Source organism: Phocoena phocoena, chromosome 8, assembly GCF_963924675.1.
Source record: "Phocoena phocoena chromosome 8, mPhoPho1.1, whole genome shotgun sequence".
NCBI classification, from domain to species: domain Eukaryota; kingdom Metazoa; phylum Chordata; class Mammalia; order Artiodactyla; family Phocoenidae; genus Phocoena; species Phocoena phocoena.
In genome coordinates, this window is record NC_089226.1 from 22,592,680 (window position 1) to 22,612,331 (window position 19,652).

General features: G+C 36.2%; 1 protein-coding gene across 1 annotated transcript in view; it reads left to right on the plus strand.

Moving 5' to 3' along the window:
* Nucleotides 1–19,270, plus strand: part of RDX (radixin) — a 99,804-nt gene extending 80,534 nt beyond the window's left edge. Inside the window, exon 15 of the mRNA XM_065882372.1 lies at nucleotides 19,204–19,270. Coding sequence (XP_065738444.1) covers nucleotides 19,204–19,270 — 67 coding nt within the window. The remainder of the gene's footprint in view (nucleotides 1–19,203) is intronic.
* Nucleotides 19,271–19,652: the final 382 nt, after the last annotated feature.

The following is a 19,652-nucleotide window of genomic DNA, read 5'->3' on the forward strand; positions in this document are numbered from 1 at the left end:
TGGAAGGTTATACCTTTCTACAAATTTGTCCATTTCTTCCAGGTTGTCCATTTTATTGGCATAGAGTTGCTTGTGGTAGTCTCTTAGGATGCTTTGTATTTCTGCAGTGTCTGTTGTAACTTCTTTTTCATTTCTAATTTTATTGATTTGAGTCCTCTCCCTCTTTCTTGATGAGTCTGGCTAAGGGTTTATAATTTTGTTTATGTTCTCAAAGAACCAGCTTTTAGTTTTATTGATCTTTGCTATTGTTTTCTTTGTTTCTATTTGATTTATTTCTGCTCTGATCTTTATGACTTCTTTCTTTCTGCTCACTTTGGGTTTTGTTTGTTCTTTCTCTAGTTCCTTTAGGTGTAATGTTAGATTTTTCATTTGAGATTTTCCTTATTTCTTGAGGTAGGCTTGTATAGCTATAAACTTCCCTCTTTTGCTGCATTCTATAGGTTTTGGATCATCGTGTTTTCATTGTCATTTGTCTCTAGGTATTTTTTGATTTCCTCTTTGATTTCTTCAGTGATCTCTTGGTTATTTAGTAACATATTGTTTAGCCTCCATGTGTTTGAGTTTTTTATGTTTTTTACGTTTTTTTCCGTGTAATTGATTTCTGATCTCATAGAGTTGTGGTTAGTAAGATGCTTGATAAGATTTCAAAATTCTTAAATTTACTGAGGCTTGATTTGTGACCCAAGAGGTGATCGATCTTGGAGAATGTTCTGTGTGCACTTGAGAAAAAGTGTAATGGGTTTTGGGATGGAATGTCCTATAAATGTCAGTTAAATCTGTCTTGTCTCTTGTGTCATTTAAAGCTTCTGTTTCCTTATTTATTTTCATTTTGGATGATCTGTCCATTGTTGTAAGTGAGGTATTAAAGTCCCCCACTATTACTGTGTTACTGTCGATTTCCTCTTTTATAGCTGTTAGCAATTGCCTTTGTATTGAGGTGCTCCTGTGTTGGGTGCATATATATTTGTAATTGTTATGTCTTCTTGGATTGATCCCTTGATCATTATGTAGTGTCCTTCCTTGTCTCTTGTAACATTCTTTATTTTAAAGTCTATTTTATCTGATATGAGTATCGCTACTCCAGCTTTCTTTTGCTTTCCATTTGCATGGAATATCTTTTTCCATCCCCTCACTTTCAGTCTGTTTTGGGTCTCTTGTAGACAGTATATATATGGGTCTTGTTTTTGTATCCATTCAGTAAGGCTGTGTCTTTTGGTTGGAGCATTTAATCCATTCACGTTTAAGGTAATTATCGATATGTATGTTCCTATGACCATTTTCTTAATTGTTTTGGGTTTTTTTTTTTTTTTTTTTTCAGTATGCGGGCCTCTCACTGCTGTGGCCTCTCCTGTCGCGGGGCACAGGCTCCGGATGCGCAGGCCCAGCGGCCATGGCCCACGGGCCCAGCCGCTCCGCGGCATGTGGGATCTTCCCGGACCAGGGCACGAACCCGTGTCCCCTGCATCGGCAGGCGGACTCTCAACCACTGCGCCACCAGGGAAGCCCTTGGGTTTGTTTTTGTAAGTTCTTTTCTTCTCTTGTGTTTCCCACTTAGAGAAGTTCCTTTAGCATTTGTTGTAGAGCTGGTTTGGTGGTGCTGAGTTCTCTTAGCTTTTGCTTGTCTGTAAAGCTTTAGATTTCTCCATCGAATCTGAATGAGATCCTTCCTGGGTAGAGTAATCTTGGTTGTAGGTTCTTCCCTTTCATCACTTTAAGTATATCATGCCACTCCCTTCTGGCTTGTAGAGTTTCTGGTGAGACATCAGCTGTTAACCTTATGGGAGTTCCTTTGTATGTTATTTATCGTTTTTTCCTTGCTGCTTTCAATAATTTTTCTTTAATTTTTGACAGTTTGATTACTATGTGTCTCAGCGTGTTTCTCCTTGGGTTTATCCTGTATGGGACTCACTGCTTCCTGAACTTGGGTGGTTATTTCGTTTCCCATGTTAAGGAAGTTTTCAACTGTAATCTCTTCAAATATTTTCTCAGGTCATTTCTCTCTCTCTTCTCCTTCTGGGACCCCTATAATGCGAATGTTGTTGTGTTTAATGTTTCCCAGAGGTCTCTTAGGCTGTCTTCATTTTTTTTTTTTTCATTCTTTTTTCTTTATTCTGTTCCACAGCAGTGAATTCCACCATTCTGTCTTCCAGGTCACTTATCTGTTCTTCTGCCTCATTTATTCTGCTATTGATTCCTTCTAGTGTAGTTTTCATTTCAGTTTTTGTGTTGTTCACCTCTGTTTGTTCTTTAATTCTTCTAGGTCTTTGTTAAATATTTCTTGCATCTTCTCAATCTTTGCCTCCATTCTTCTTCCTGGATCATCTTCACTATCATTATTCTGAATTATTTTTCTGGAAGGTTGCCTATCTCCACTTCATTTAGTTGTTTTTCTGGGGTTTTATCTTGTTCCTTTATCTGGTACATAGCCCTCTGCCTTTTCATCTTGTCTGTCTTTCTGTGAATGTGGTTTTTGTTCCACAGGCTGCAGGATTGTAGTTCTTCTTACTTCTGCTGTCTGCCCTCCTGGACCTATTTCTTAATATCTCCATCTTTAGTGATTTTAAGAGCTGCCGTTTTCCCTCTGGAAAGATGATGACTTTTTGCTTTGTTGCCTCAATACTTCAACCTCTCTTAAACTGTGATAACAAGAGTTTTCTGATTTGAGGTTACATATGCTGCTTTAGGAGTTGAAGTATCTATCCATCATTATTCCTCACAAAATTTTAAGGTTAATGATTGTGACTAAGATAATTAATTACCCCATGGCACATCTTTTAAATTCATGTTTATATTTGGCTTGAGTTCCCTAGCTACTAATGGTTCCAGGTTCTTATTTAATGACCTTCATTTAGCCAATACACTTTTATTAAGTATGTTCTATATTCTAGGATATAGAAGCAAGATTAGAATGACTGTGACCCTTTGTTTTGGACTATCTTAAAAAGTGAAGCTTCAAATATTTATCTTATTTCTTGGATCATTTGCAATGATCTGTTACAATACTAGATTTCTTTTAAGATGGCAACACATTTTGTTGACTCATGTTATTTGTATGCCCAGATTCCTCTGTGCTTATATCTAGTCAGTTGCTTCCATCCTTGTAATTTATTACTCTGTTTTAATTATTCACTTATATTTAATGAACATTTTTAAAATTTAGGTTCGCTTTGGTAATTATGCATGTCAGTTAGTTTGCTCCTAAAAGTAGTTTACTGGTTTTAGTTTATCTTTAATAAGTCTATATAGCTAAATGTACATCTTGGTAACATGGGATCAGAATTTCTGAGATTTATATAATAATCCTTGGAAAAATTCCTTTTGATAAAATGTGGATTTGTTATATCAAATTCTTCTTGTGCTGTGTTACAGTGTATGCTGTGATAGCTCTTAACTTTTTGCAACTTAAATTAAAATGTTTTCCCTTTTGTCTTAGACCTAGAAATGCAAGTATGTCTTAGACTCTTAAAGCAGTACTACCTTCTCCCTCCCTTTCCTTTTGTTTATACTGAAGTCTTTGTTATTCAGATCTAGCATTTGAGTCTTATATGCCATCATTCCATTTATGTAATTATTTGCTTTTAAATTTTAGCTAATTTGGATAAAATGATACACTGTGTCATGAAGGAGACTACTACAACATAAAGAGCAATAGAGGAAAATAAGCAACTGGTAGAGAATAAGAATACACAGCAGTTTCTCAAGTATGCTTGTTCTCTGATAAATTGCTTAATTTTCATTTTATAGGTCAAATTTTAAACACTGATCAGAATTTAAAGATATCCCAAAAAATAAAGTGCCTAATTTAGAAGTTTTTCTAACTTTATAGAAAGACTCATTTTATACCCAATTGACAAACCAGTCAGTATATAGTAATTAGTAACCTGTATTAAGTACTGTGAAGTTCAGTGGAGTTGGGAGATTTCAGTTGAATCTTCATTACTGTATTGTGTTAAAATATATGTAAGATTTACCATTTTAGCCATTTTCAAGTGTTCAGTGACATTAAGTATATTCACATTGTTGTGCAACCATCACCACTATCCATCTCCAGAACATTTCATCATCCCAAACAGATTCTCTGTACCCATTAAATACTAATTCCCCATTCCTCCCTCTTCCCAGTCTCTCGTGACCACTATCCTAATTTCTGTGCCTTTGAATTTGACAATTCTAGGTACCTCACATAAGTGGACTGACTCCTATATTTGTCCTTTTGTGTCAAACTTATTTCACGTAACATAATGTTTTTCAGGTTCAGCCACATTATAGGACGTATCAGAGTTGTTTTTTTTCTTTTTTTTTTAAGGCTAAATAATATTCAGTTGTATGTATATACTGCATTTTCTTTATCCATTCATTGGTTAATGGCCATTTGGATTATTTCCACATTTTGACTATTGTGAACAATGCTGCTATTATGTACATTGGTGTACAAGTATCTGTTCGAGTTACTGCTTTCAGTTCTTCAGTATATACCCAGAAATAGAATTGCTGAATCATATGGTAATTCTGTGTTTAATTTTCTGAGGAACTGTCAATACTGTCTTTCTCAGCAACTGCATTATTCCCACCAGCAATGCATAAGGGTGCCAATTTCTCCACATCCTCACCAACAATTTTTATTTTTTGTTTGCTTGTTTGTTTTTTGGCTGTGCCACTTGTGGGATCTTAGTTCCCCGACCAGGGATTGAACCCAGGCCACAGCAGTGGCTGAGTCGTAACCACTGGACCACCAGGGAAGTCCCTTTATTGTGTGTTTTTGATAATAGCCATCCAAGTGGGTGAACTGGTATCTCATTTTGGTTTTGATTTGCATTTCTCTGTGATGCATTTCTCTCTGATGTTGAACATCTTTTCATATGCTTATTCACCATTTGTATCTTATTTGCTGAAGTGTATATTCATGTTTTGACCATTTTTAAATTGTTTTTTGTTGAATTGTAGGAGTTCTTTGTATGTTATGGATGTTAGTCCCTTATCAGATATGTGAGTTGCAAACATTCTTCCATTCTGTGAGTTGCCTTTTTATTCTATTGATAGTATCTTTTGATGCACAAGTTTTTAATTTTGATGAAGTTTAATTTTTCTGTTTTTCTTTTGTTGCCTGTGCTTTTAGTCTTGTGTTTTTTAAAGATACAGAAGAGAGATTATGTACAATGGTCGAAGTCTAGAGAGATGAAAAGTACACTGTCTTGACTACAATAGAAAATGTAATTTCCTGTGTATTGACTGCAGGATGATAAAGCTAGAGTAGGTTGGGTCGGGAATTTATGGAGTCTTTAATCCTCTGCTGAGGTGGTTTAGTTTGATTTGAAGACATCTGGTGCCTTTGGGAATGCAGTTACAAAAGGGAATAATAACTAAACTTTGCTCCATAGGAAAATTCATGCTGCTATGTAAAGTATACTAGAAAGTGCTATAATGTAATTAGCCTGAAGAAAATCTGTGGTCATGGGAATGATATTACTACCTTCTGAGTAAAGGAAATATGTAGATGTATTTTGCTCTCATGTTCACTATATGTAGTAATGTTTTTCCTTCTGCTTATTTTCCAAATGACCTCTTTTGAGGACAGTTAAGACCTCTGTTTTATCCGTGACCTTCTAAGGATGGGTTCTTTAGTGGCACAAAAAGAGAACTAGAAATTAAAGACACCCAAGAACAAATGGATTTGATTCTGAGTTCTAATTGCAGGTCGTTGTACTCTATTGTGCTCTAGTTTTATAAGCAGTTTCATAGTTCTGAATTAGATTGTCTGTTTCAGAGCATTTCTCTGGAATCAGATACAGACATTTAGATTCCAGATTCAGTTTCACTAAAATGTAATGACCAAATGTTAATATCCATGTACTTTTGAATTATTAATACTTGTTTATAGTTGAAAAACTATTACTGCAGAGTGTGCTTACAACAGTTCTATCAACATTCTTTTGCTCTCAGATGATTCTAATAATGTAGTGACTGGAAGAAACTTGAAGGGTTTTTTGAAATAGGTTTTAAGAGGTTGGGGAAAAAAGTTCTTTCAGATCATTATGAAGGGGTGTTATATTCATCAAAACACAATTCAATGAAGATTATCTCAGAATATATACACACAATTAACTATTCACTGGCTGTGACAGCTTTGAACAAATTACTTTGGAAATTTCTGTAGGTTTTAAAGTTGAGAATCATTTGATTATGCTCATCAACTTAACTTTCTTGCTAGATTCGATTCATGTGCTTATACCCAAATGATATGTTAGGGTTTTTTTTCCCCTTATTTTTGCTTATTTTGCCTGTTTTCCTCAAGCAATTTGGTAATCTCAGTTACAGGTGAATGGTTTTCCTCCCCACTAACTTTAAAATATGGTGGTTTATCATTGGTATGTAGATTAAATGTAGAATTTTGCAACTTCTTAATTTGTGTGTTTTAAAAGTACTTTCCATCAAAAGACAAAATCAGTGTATGCAAAAGGAAATCATAATCAAACATGTTTACTTTCTCTTAAATTCTTTAATTAATGTTTGCAAATGTACTGCATGATAGCACATTTTAGTTTCTTAGAACTTTTACATTGATTATCATTTTTTTCAAGAAATAGTAAAATCTTTAAAAAGTAGTTGATTATAAGTATGAAAAATGTTTTTGTTGGTAGGGTCAAAATCAAATCACATCACTACTATTTAGCAGTTTATATGTATTCTTAAAATACCTTAAGAGAATACCTCCATTTTGTAAAAATTAGAGTATCAAACAGTATAAAACATGAAATTAGAACCCAGAACCTAACCATCTGAATAATTTATAATCTAGTTTAATGTGCTGGGCCACATTACATTTCAGTATAAGCTGATGTTTTACGAATGTTTATAATGAACTGGGGGGACATAGGCTATATCAAAGGCTTTGAATCAAAATGTATAGAAAATATATCCATTGGAGAAATAGTTTTATCTTTAGAGGAGATTATTGGCATTAATGTTTTAGGAATATTCTCAAGCATTAGGAAGACTGGAAACCAATATGTCTTCTAGATTACTGATGTGATGTATACAGGTAGGAAAGTGTTCTCCACTACCTTATTTTTGAGCAATTATGCCTTAGTTCTTAGGCGTTACAAGAATTTATGGATTTTTTCCCATAAAGTAATAAGATTAATACCTACATACATATGCATTCATAGATGCAGTCCTTCGTCCAGTGATTTACAGAGCAGTTGCTATTTATGCAAAGCACTGGTAGAGTTATGGGAGATAGATGTGACCCTGTGACTGTGTCAAGGAAATTGTAGTTAGGGACTTGGGACGTGGACTCAAATTAAGGTACAGAAAGTAAAAGTAGTAAAAACCAAAAGAAAAATTGAGATAAAATGTTCAGGAGTTAAAATGAGAGGTTATTAGTAGGTGCTAATTAGCATGCAAAGAAGCATGATATTGACTTGATTAATGAGGCTGGGAAATACATTCTTCATTTATAAAATTACAGCTGCTGGGGAGCATCAAAATTATAAATTAATCACTAGGTAGGCTAGCTAATGTTAACTTGGTTCTCTGCCACTAAGGAATTGCATTTTCTTTAATATCAACGTGTCTGGTTTTCTTATAATAGAATTTATTGAATGTAAGCAACCTTAACAATAATGGTTTATATTAGAATAGCCAGTATTGAAATGTAATTTAATATTAAAGTTTTCTTATAACCCTTTTGTTAATTACTTATTTAACTTGCCACTAAGTTTACCATGTTTTTACTATAAATTATTTTTTTACTTTAAGTAAATATCAGGATACCCATTACCTCAAACAGTACAGGTAGAATTTCCTTCTCAGACACTGGTTAATTGTCTGTGTTGATTTTTGTAAATGTATATAGCAATAGTTTGTATCATAGCAAAGCTTCAGAAAACTGGGATATTTAAGGATTGTTCTTTTCCCCTTTGGTTATTTTCTTTCTTTCTTTTTTAAATATTTATTTATTTGGTTGCACCGGGTCTTAGTTGTGGCAGACGGACTCCTTAGTTGTGGCTCCATGGCTCCTTAGTTGCAGCTTGCCAGCTCCTTAGTTGTGGCATGCAAACTCTTAGCTGCAGCATGCATGCGGTATCTAGTTCCCTGACCAGGGATCAAACCCGGGCCCCCTGCATGGGGAGCGTGGAGTCTTATCCAGCTGCACCACCAGGGAAGTACCTGGTTATTTTCTTTGGAGATTATTTTAAGCATTAAAATAACTATTATTGCCAGAGTCCCTCCTTTTTTATTAAAAAAACAACTTTCAGCTATGCATAAAGAAAATTGTTTTTAAAAAACTAGAAATTAGGTATTATAGCTATTTTAAGAAAAGCATATTTTTCATTGGCTTCCAGTATTATCATGTTATGTGTTGAAGTTGCCAAATACTAAAGGTGCTTTAGGTCATACTTAGCTACTTTATGACTGAAGTGTAATTTTTTTAAAAACTTGGTTAAATCATTAAAATTAAGAAATATATAAGTGAACATGAAACAAAATTCAATAGATAAAAATAGGGTAACACAAAAAAGTAAGCCTCCTTGCTTTGTCCTCTAGCCCTGCAGCTCTCCCCAATGGTAACTATTTTTTTCACCTTGTGCCTCCTGGAAATTACCTGTACATGTAGAAGCATGCATATGTTGTATACTTATTGTTGTTTACATAAGGTATAACATTCTGTATACACAGTGTTGTGCTTCTTGCACTGAATGGTATATTTTGGAAATCGTTATATATAAGTACAAAAATACCACAGTATTTAATTATGTGGATGCCCCTTAACTTCTGATGAACATTTATATTTTTACTTTGCTTTATATACAATACTGCCATGTATTGTTGAACAAACACTGCTTTTGTTTTATCCTGTTTAAGATATTGTGTTAGGAAGTTTTTACTTAAATGATGTAGGTGCACTTTTTACATTTTAAAAATTTAAATAGTAGTATGTGCTTATTGAAGCACCTTTATAAGAAAAGTAGGCACTTTTCCTTTTCATAAATTGGCTTTCTGTATTTCAGGTTTAAAAGGTGACATAGCTCTAATGGCTTTAATGTTTCACTTTTGAGGGCTCAAGTGTAAAAGATCTGCCAGTATATAAAAATTCTCTGACTTCAAATTTTATAATCAGAAAATGCTATTTTTAAAAAAGAAGAAAATCAGTACCTTTCTAAAGGTACTTTGGTAGCTTTTTGGTTTTTAATTACCTTTGAGTACCACCATTTCCTCAGTGTAGAGTTTTCATTTGCTTACTTTTATTAAAATGGAAAATGACAAGCTCAGATCATTGCAAAACACTCGACCATGACACCAAGCAACAGGAAAATTATTTCAAAGAATATCGAAGTTTTCTTTGATTTTTAAGGAGGTAGATCAACTTAATTCATCCTATTATGTGATCTTTCTTTCTGACTTTAAGAAAATGTCCTTTGATTTCACACCTCACTTTTCAGATCAGATATTGCTCTTGTACTTACAAGCTTTTGGTTCTTAAGTGATTTTCTTGGGCACCAAATATTTTGGGGGGTACAGCCTAATTAGTTTCAAAGTGCTAATGATATTTCATGTTAATCAGATAGAAGAAACACTGATATTAGTGGTTTGCAGTCTCCCTCTCTTCCCCTGTTCCCTGAGATTCACAGTAAATTCTAAGCTGATGTACCAGAGAGGCTCATAAAGTCTAGGTCCTCAGTCTGTAGTGTTCACCATCCCTCTGTTGCTCTTTCAGCTGCTTGGTGCTCCTGAGTTCTGATCCCTGCTGTTTCTGCATAGGTTTTCAGGCACACTCAGAAATTGTCAAGTGAAATTACGGACTTCATAGCCCATGGTTATCCACATTCTAAGGGTTCAGGGATCCTTTCCCAGATTCTCTTGCTTTTTCAGCCATTGTTTTTGTTTTTTACAGTAGATACTTAGATCCAGGTTTTATTGGTCCAGAGCACATTAGATACACAGGCAGTCTGACTGGCATTTAGAGTGTTTGGAATAGATGTGAAGCAGCACGATGTAGAGTTAATTGCATCTGGGTTTGAACTGTGGCCTGGCCACTTTCTTAGATGTGTGACATTAGGAAGCCACTCAGCCATTTTGAACATCAGTTTCCTCATCTGATAAATGGGAGTAATACTATAGATTTTATGAGCATTGACTGTAATAATATACATGGAATACTTTGTTTACAGCTTGGCATATTAAAGGTGTTTATTAACTTCTGTCATTTTGTTTTTCATAATATTTTTGTTCATCTGTCAGTATTGTGGGTATTAGTATTTATACTCCAGTCCTTTGGATTCCAGTTTTTATGTCTTCTTGCCTTTTAAGGATTTTATTTGTGATTCTCTTTAGATGGTATTGCTCAGCATATGTTTATTGAGTGTGTGCCAGGCCCTCTGCTAAGTATGTAGAGATAAAATAGACATAGTTTGTTCTGAGCAGTAAAGAGTTCATGGTCTACTCCCAGTAGACGAAGTAAATAATGTGTGTGTATGAGTAAGTAATGTTCCCTCCTCAACCTGTTAATGTTGGAGTGTGCCAAGGCCCAGGTCTGCCCCATCTACACTTGGTTCCCTTAGTGTCCTCCTCCAGTGTTGTTGATTGAGATACCATCTGTATGCTAAAAACTCAAATCTCCAGCCAAAACCCTCTACCTTGAACTCCAGATGTGTATATCCAACTATCTACCTAACATGTCCACTTTGATATCTAATAAGCATCTCAAACTTGCTATGTCAGACCAAACTCGAGGTCTTCTCCCACCCCCTGCCCACTTGCTCCTGTCTCAGTCTTCCTCTTCGTCTTCCCTCCTTTCAGTGGGTCTGGCCCAAACCTTGACTGTAATGTGATTCTTCTTTTTCTCTCATAACCCACACCCAATCCAACCACAAACCTGTTGGCCCAACATTCAAAATATATAATATATTCAAAAAATGACCATTTCATACATCCTCCACAGCTATCACCCTGTTCCACACACCAGGATTGCTTGTATTATTACTAGAGCCTTCTGATGGATTTTCTGGATTCCTCTCTTGATATTCTACAGTCTATGAAGACAGTAGCCTTAAAAAGGTAAGTCAGATCCTGTCATGCTCAAAAATTCTCCAGACCTTTTCCATCTCAGTAAAAGCTATATCCTTCTCAGTGGTCATTCGGAGCCCAAGATCATCTGATTCCTTGTCACTCTCAGACCTCATCTGCTGATTCCCGCTTTTCTCACTGAATTGAGGTCAGCTGGCTTCCTTGTTATTCTCTAAACTAGCCAGTGCTCCTGTTACGTCAGCCTGGAATGCCTTTTCTCCCCAGGTATTTTTATGATACACTTCCTTGCCACTTCCAGGATTTTGCTTAAATGTCACCTCAATGTGGCCTTCCCTTACTACCCTATTTAAAATTACACTTTCCCCAGTATTCCCTACCCATGTCTCTTAATTATTTTTCTTTATAGCACTTACTATCCAACACACTATATATATTTTTAATATTTTAATATATATATACTTGAATATTTTTTTTACCTATTTGTATTGTTTATTATCTGTCTTTTCCCACTGGAATGTAAGCTTCATGAGGGCAGGAATTTTGCTGTTTTGTGCAATGAAATGTGCTCAGTACCTTGAGCAATGCCTGGTGCATGATAGAGCTCAATATTTTTTGTTAAATGAATAAGGTGGGTGAATTCTGGGAGCTCAGAGGAAGGCATCTAGTCTTGGTGGAAGGCTTCCTGGAGGAGATGACTCCTAAGCCAAGCCTTTAAGAATGAGTTATTCTTAATGGTGGGAGGGCGTGAGGGGCAAAGATAGGAGGGCTATCCAGACAGTGGGAACTATGTATGTAAATACCTTCAGGCACAAAAAGACTTGGAGTGTGCTGGAACTACCTGTTTGTACTGAGAAAGTATAAACTTTGAGATTCAGAAGGTGGTGCTATGAAACACTGGAGAATCATGAGGGGAAGCAGGTGTGGATGTGCCTGTGATGCTTTTTTTGGACAAGTTTGGAATGCTGATGGGATGTCATAAGAGTTCCCAAGGAGAAAGTGTAAGGAAAGAACAGCTAGTACAGAGCCCTGGTGAGCACCAATATTTAAGGGCTGGCCAAAGCAAGAAGAGTACGTTCAGGAAAGAGCTGCAGAAACACAACAGGGCAGAGTTAAACATCCTGGGTGACCACCAAAGCCATAGGAAACAGGTCTGTTACAATGTTTCAATGTACACTGGCTTTGGCAGTAAGAAAATCATTGAAGAGAGCAATTGCTTTGGAGTTAAGACTAGTTTTTTGCTTAGCTTAACTGTATAGTATCTTCTGGGAAGTGTTTTCCACAAACACAGAACAGGAAAGTGCTCTTTCTAGTAGTGTCCTCCGTCAGCTCCAGATGTCTGAAGCTGACACTGGCATGAACCCCACCCCACAGCCCTGCTCCAGTCCATGAAATTGTACCTAGTAAGTGAAAATCTGTATGCATGTTTACCTTTTAGGGGTGCACCATGTAGCATTTGAATGATTTAATCCATTCAAATAATTTCATTCACTAAGCACTTGTTAAGTACTTGAAGTTAGGTCCTGAGGATTCATAAATAATTTTTAAAAACTTTCATAGTCTAGAGGAAGAAACGAAGAGTTAAGATATAGTGTGACAGACAAGTAGACAAGAGATACATACAAAGATCTGGGGAACAACAGACCCCTTGCTAACATCTCCAAGGATGTAGAGGTTATTGCAATTGTCAGCATTTATCTCAGGAACACGTACAGTTTTCCCCCAGCTTCCCTTTAGGGCTGAGGGACCATCTCAGTGGATGTCCAATGGTGGTCTCAATGCTGGTTTGCACAGGGGTTCCAGGAAAAAGTCATACCTTAGGAGTAATTTCCAGTGCTAGAACCAGGGGTGTCAGCTATGTAAGCAGAGGCTGATGGAAGTCTGGGCCTAAAGCCAGCTCTAGAGTTGAGCAGGGGATAGTAGGACTGCCTTGGGCTGTGGGTTAGGAAAGTCCACTTATAACTTGGGCTACTTCTAGGTACCTCAGGATAGGTAAAAATGGGTTTTGTGTATGTTCTGGAGCTACTAAGGAACTTTTGGTAGGAGGAGTCCTTGCATTTATTCATCCAAATATTTTAGTGCCTAGTACCTTCCAGGTACTGTTTACCTACTAATCATTGAGAATATAATAGTGAAGAAGACTAGATCCTTATTAATGGACTTACTTTCTATGGTAAGTCATGAAACACATGCAGAATAATTTAAAAGTTGTGAATCGTATTAGATTGAATCATGTATAATTGCTAATATTCAACCATCTTTGACCTATAAAAGCAGCAGACTTGTATCAATGCTGTGAAAGAAACAACAGACTGAGTTGGGGAAAATAGGATGATAATCGGGGATAGGAAGGTCGGAAAAAGTCTCTGTGAGGAACTGGCATATAAGTTGCCACCTGAAAAAAGAGAAGCCTAGCTTTTTAAATTTAAATCAAGATGGCAAATGCAAATGCCCAGAAGGATCAAATGAGCACACTGGGCCTGGTGGGGGAATCTTCACGCCGGGTCTAAAGAGGGTGGCAGCTCCTCAAAGCAGTGCTATTTTGATTTTCCAAGATAAGCCAGCAAACAGCTTTTTTAAAAAAGCATCCAAAGAATAATGCTTTAAATATTTAAGTAGAAATGTAATTTTATGTGAAGTCTCTCAAATTTTACACGTCAGCTATTTAAAAAATTTTAGATAATGTTTTGCAAGCCAAATAATATATCTGCTCTCTTGGAAGTGGCCCACTGGACACCAGTTTACAAGATTCGCTTTAAAGCATTCCAGGTAGAGAGAACAGCATATGCAAAGACCTTGAGGCAAGAAAGGGCTTACTGGTTCAAGGAACTGGAAGGAGGGCAGTATGTCCAGAGCTAAGTGAGCCCAGGAGAGAGTTGTTTGTGAGTTGAAGTTGGAAAGGAGCCAAATCTCAAGGAGCTCACACAAGCATAGTGGCAGAAGTGGAGGGACAGACCTACAAATTTAGTGTGTACCAGATAAGCGTGCACCTTGGGACCACACCTGTGCCTGGAGGAAGGGACACACTTTCCTAATCTGTACAAAGATATCATAAATGCTGCAGGTATCCTTGGAGGTAGGTGCACTATCCCATTTTAGAGTTCAGTAACCTGCCCAAAGGCCACCAGAGTGGCAGAGTCTGCATTTGGGTTTGGGTTTCTTTGAATTGAAATCTTCCCCCCACCCTTTTTTAAAAACTACAAAACGCCAACTTTCCAATTGAGACACGTTTACATGACGGTGCCCTTCAGAGGATTTTCTTGTCTGCATAACTTAAAGTGAATGTATTCATTAGTTTAGAGGCCAAAGAAGAATGCTCTAAATATTATGTTGAATACAGAGTAACAGTGACCTGGAGATCAAACCCCATCAAATTGGGGACCAGGCTTATTCCACTGTTTGGTGTGGGCTAGTAACGCCAACCTGTGAAGAGTTTAGTGCTCTCATTTTCAAGAAAAGGTGAGTATAGCTTAAAGATTTGAAGTTGAAATATACGATTTATACCATGGGGGTGAGAAAGCATCCTTTTCTTTTTATTGAGTGTTAAAGCCCTCGAAATCAAATGAAGGGTCTGTGCTCAAGGGATCTTAGAAATCTAGAAAAAAATGCAATTTGAGAAGTGAAGATGGATATGTATAGAAATAGGCTGTTTGAGTTAGTTAATAGATGTTAAATAAAATATTTCAGAAATTTGGTGAGCAGGACTTCAGTGATAAGAACTGAACTTGGTCTAGAAAAAATTCAGGAGGTTGAGGATCAGATTGCCTGGAGAGTTTCAGCCTGGGACAGAGCCAGGGAGGAAGGTGGCCACAGCTTGAGGCCTGAGAAATAAGTCACAGTGCAGCCTTGAGACAGGCTCACAGTTTAAGTGAAACACCTGAGGAAATGCCTGTGGAGGAGATTGCTAAACTAGTTTACAGAACTAAATGTGATGGAGTATTTCATTAAAATTCACCAGTCATTTTTTTTGTCACATTACAATATTGAAGACAGAGAGAAAGTAGCATAATTAACAACTTTCTCCAGATGCTCTGTGTGGGTTATTTGATTTACCTTGTAGATAAAAATGGTTCTGCTTTGACTTTCCTAAGAATTCTTTTAAACTATTAGATTTTTGCCTGTGGAATTAAAAGGAAAATTGTACATTTAAGAGGAAATCACTATGATTATATTTTGCTTCAAGGTTAGTAGATTGTAATTACTGAATAAAGTAGGAGTTGGCAAACTTTTTCTCTAAGGGTAGGTCCAGATATTAAATATTTTCAACTTTGCGTGCCAAATAGTTTCTGTCACAAGTACACAGCCCTGCTGTTTTGGCAAAAGAGCAGCCATGGGCGTATGTAAGTGAAGGAGCCTGGCTGCCTGCCTTCCAGTAAAACTTCATTCATGGACACTGAAATCCGACTTTCATACAATTTTATTTTATTTTTTATTTTTTCATACAGTTTTATATGTCATAAAATTATCTTCTTTTAATTTTTAAATCATGGTCTTTACAAAAACAGATGGGGAGCTGGATTTGGTCCATGAGCTATAGTTTGCTGACCTCTGAATTAAAGGATTTTAAAAACAGTTACGTTCTTCCAAGGGCCAGCGGTGTGGCTTTCTCAGCTGTCTAGATTGTATATTTCATGGTAGAGGGGTCTTATTTTGTAGTAACAAAGAGATTTCCCTACACATTTGAGAAACTTCTAGCAGTGGTTCTCAAACTAGCATACATTATTATCACCTGCAGACTTTGTTAAAATGCAGATTGCAGGGCTCCTCCTGAAGTTTCTGATTCAGTAAGTCTACATGGTGCCTAGGAACTTGGATTTTTAACAGGTGAGGCTAATGCTGCTGTTCTGGGACCACACTTTGAGAATCACTTATTTAGAGATGAGGGTGTCAGACACAGTGGGAATAATACAGTTGCTTCTTTTACTCAGTGTCCTTGGAGTAGCTATTGACTTCTCTACCTAGATGATTTGAGACCTTCAAAATTCTAATGGTTCAAAGACCAAAGATGATTGGAACAAAATTTATAACTTCCCTGTCTATTGTAGTATTTTTCCTCCATCAATTTCTGAAAGTTTTAAACATTTACAAACTAGAGATTGTTTTACAACAGTGTCTAGGAGAAATATAAAGAAATGTTATTATATATAGTATATATTCTTATGTAGTATTATACATGTAAATATATATATAAGTACTCATGCATCCGTTTTAAAATAGTACATTGGTGGTAACTTTGGCATTCTGTATTCCTCCTCTATCATGTCTCCCTCTTCTTTGATTTTAACTGTTTGTACCCACAATATAATGTCTCCTTTTGCATGCCTACTTTACATACATGCGCACATACACATCCATTTTGATGAATGAGGTCGTGGTTCATTCATTTTCGCTGCTGTGAGGGTGTCTGTTTTATGAATGCACTATAATTTATCCACTCCCCTGATAATGGACACTTGGATTGTTTCTAGTATTTTTTATTTTACAAACAATATAGCCTGAAATCTTCTTGAACATATTTCCTAGTAGTGTGAGCAACAGTATCTCTACCTAGAGAGGGGAATTGTTCAGTTACAGGGGCATTTCAACTTTTCTGTGTAACCAGCAACTTGTTTTCCAAAGGAAGGATATACCCACACTGACTTCAACACACTTGAATATCACTAGCTTTTTTAACTTTCTGCCAATTTGATAGGTTTAAAATGTGCTTTTAGTTTGCATTGTCTTGATTACTTGATTAAATTTATGGGCCTTTCATGTCTCCTCTTTGAAGTGACTTCTTTTTTCCTGTTTTCTTTAAAAGTTTCTCCACCTTGTTTTGATAGAAATGTATTAATAGATTAATTTGGAAAAAAATTATATCTGTACAATATTTAAGTATTCCTAGTCATGAATATGTAATATCTCTCCATTTAGTTATGTCTTCCTTAATACTTCTCAGTAAAGTTAAAATTTTTCCATTTAGATCATCTATTTCTTTTGTTAGATTTATTATTAAGCATCTTATTTTTACTATCTTTTTAGTAGTTAATTTTAAAACTATTGGTGGCTGATATATAAAAATGAAGTTGATTTTTGTTTGCTGACCTTATATTCAAGAACCTTGCTCAATTCTTATTTTTTCTCATAATTTGTGAAGCCTTTCTACATAAATAGTCATCTACAATTAATACAGTTCTTTGTCTTCTCAATCCATATAACTTACTTCTTTTCCTTATCTTACTGAGTTGATTTGACTAAAGCTTTCAGCACAATGTTGAACATAAGTGCACCTCATTTCTGATTTAATAAGAATGCTTCTAACATGTGCCATGACAAAAGTTTGCTGTTTTGGCAGATGACCTTTATCAGGTTAATGAAACTTTCTTTTATATATATACACCTGTTTTTCTAAGAGTTTTTTTAAAAATCAAAAGGGTGTTTAAAATGTATCAAATGCAAATTCTGTGTATGTTGTGATAATATGTGTATGCTTTTTTGTCTGTTAACATATTGAATTAATAGATATTTCTAATATTAAACCAAGTTTCGTTCCTGGGATAACTTGATATGATGTATGTCCTAACCTGTGGTTTGGCACTCCACGAACACTGAGTCACCTGTATTGTGAATATCCTGCCCCTCTGATTTGTATGTATCTTCCACTCACCGCCCCTCCAACAAGGGTTGCTGTTTTCTAGAGGTATTTTAATTTCATGGCGCCACCTGGTGGCAAACTTTCAACATTTCTGATGATGTCTCTGCTACCTTTCTTTTAGGCAACTGCATGTAGTTTCCTCTGTTACCACTGTAACCCCTCATTTAACTTTATTTTCTCTCTTATACCTTAATATTTATTCACTTTACTCCCCCATCCTCCTTTCTCTTGCTCCTCCAAATATTTTTCAGTATACTCCTGCCAATCTCTTTTCCTTCCTTTTTCTTCTCTCTCCCCTTTTGTTCCTTTATGGGTACTGCAAATCTACCTCAATTATGGTTAAGAATGATGAGAATAGTGCTGGTTACTAGGGTAAAAGATACAGCAATACATTTTAAAATGACAATTGGTACAATAAAGTGCCAGCTCTGCTAACCTTCAAAGGCCTTGAAAATACTTAAAATTCTCTTTAAAGTGTTCTTAAATTCAAGTACTACTTAGTCACCTTCTAATTAATTCTGCCCATTTAACATCAAAGTTCACTATTAAGGAAAAATTATAAAACTGCTTTGTTTCAGTGTTCCTTTATCAAAATGTGAGGGTTCTGCTGTATTTTGCTGCAAGACTCAGTTTTTCATTATGCATTAAACTGCTTGGAAACCAAACTAATCATCTATAACATGGTTTCCATAGGAAACAGCCCACCACAGATGCCCTTTTGATATGTAACCCATTTATAAGATAGAGATTACCATTTCCAATTGCTTAACTCTCAAGCATAGAAAATACTGTAAAAATATTCTCCCCAGTCAGAAACTAACACATGTATAAGCTTCATTGGTTTAGCAATTTCTTTTTGGAGTTAATTGTGACTTTGTCTTTGTGTCTCTAAGGGCTATGTCTGAGAATGGCAGGTGAGTCAGCTGAAGAAGACAGAACAGAGAAAGTAGGGCTGAAATTGATCTCTTTAGCCGCTGCAATGCTAACATGGCTGCAGGGGAGGTGGTTTTGATTGTGTGTTTGTCTTACTCACCGTAGTCTTAGTAGGCAGGTATATTGAGCCTTTGCTTTATTCATAGATAGCAAGTGTTGATTTTAAAGTAGGCACCAGGAAGTATTTTGGTACCTAAGTCTGGTTGGTGCCTGAAAGATATTTTAATCAAGAGAGAACCTCAAAATATAAAATCTGATCTTCAGCATTACTCTAATACTTAAAAAGATTTTGATGGCTTTGAGATCTGGTAGTCTTATGAAAATGACTAGTTTGTACAGAGCTGCTGCAACTATTAGAATTCTAGCATCTTTTCAAAAGGGAGATTTAAAGTTATTCTTATTTCCACATTGTAATAGTGGAGATTCAAAAGTGATTGAAAAAGAAAAGTTAGAGGTTAAAGATTAGGAAGGCGATTACTTTGGCAATTTGGTTACGTAGAAGGCTCTACATAATGCAAGGTGACAGGGGTGCTTCTGGCTTCTGTACTACAGTATTTGGCTTCCTTCTGTGTTCTAAATGCTTTCTAACCTTTTGATGTCTTTTTTAAAAGGTGGGGACCCAAACTGTATGCATTGTTCCAGATGCGTTCTTGCCAAAGCAGTATAAAGCAAATGTAACAGTTAGGAAGAAGGCTCCCTCCCTCACTGGGTAAGTACAGCTGGCAGCCTTGACCAGGGCTAGCCCACCTTCCCATTAGACCTGCCATACCCTCTCCACTGCAAAAATGCTGGCAGGACCCCGTAAAACCTGAATCTGTTAATCCGCAGCCCAGAGCCTTTCATCTAGTGAAATGCCAGTCAAAGGAGCTGACCCAGAGCCAGCCCTACCATTACAGCACCTAATCCCACCCCCTCCAGATTTTTTTTCAGTTGTTTGCATCTCTTTGGCTCTTTGCCAATCAAGAACACTGAGGTCAGATAGAGTTTATTAAAATGAAAGTTTACCTATAATCTTGGTGAGCTGATTAGACGTGCTGCTTTAGACTGTTCACTTACCTTT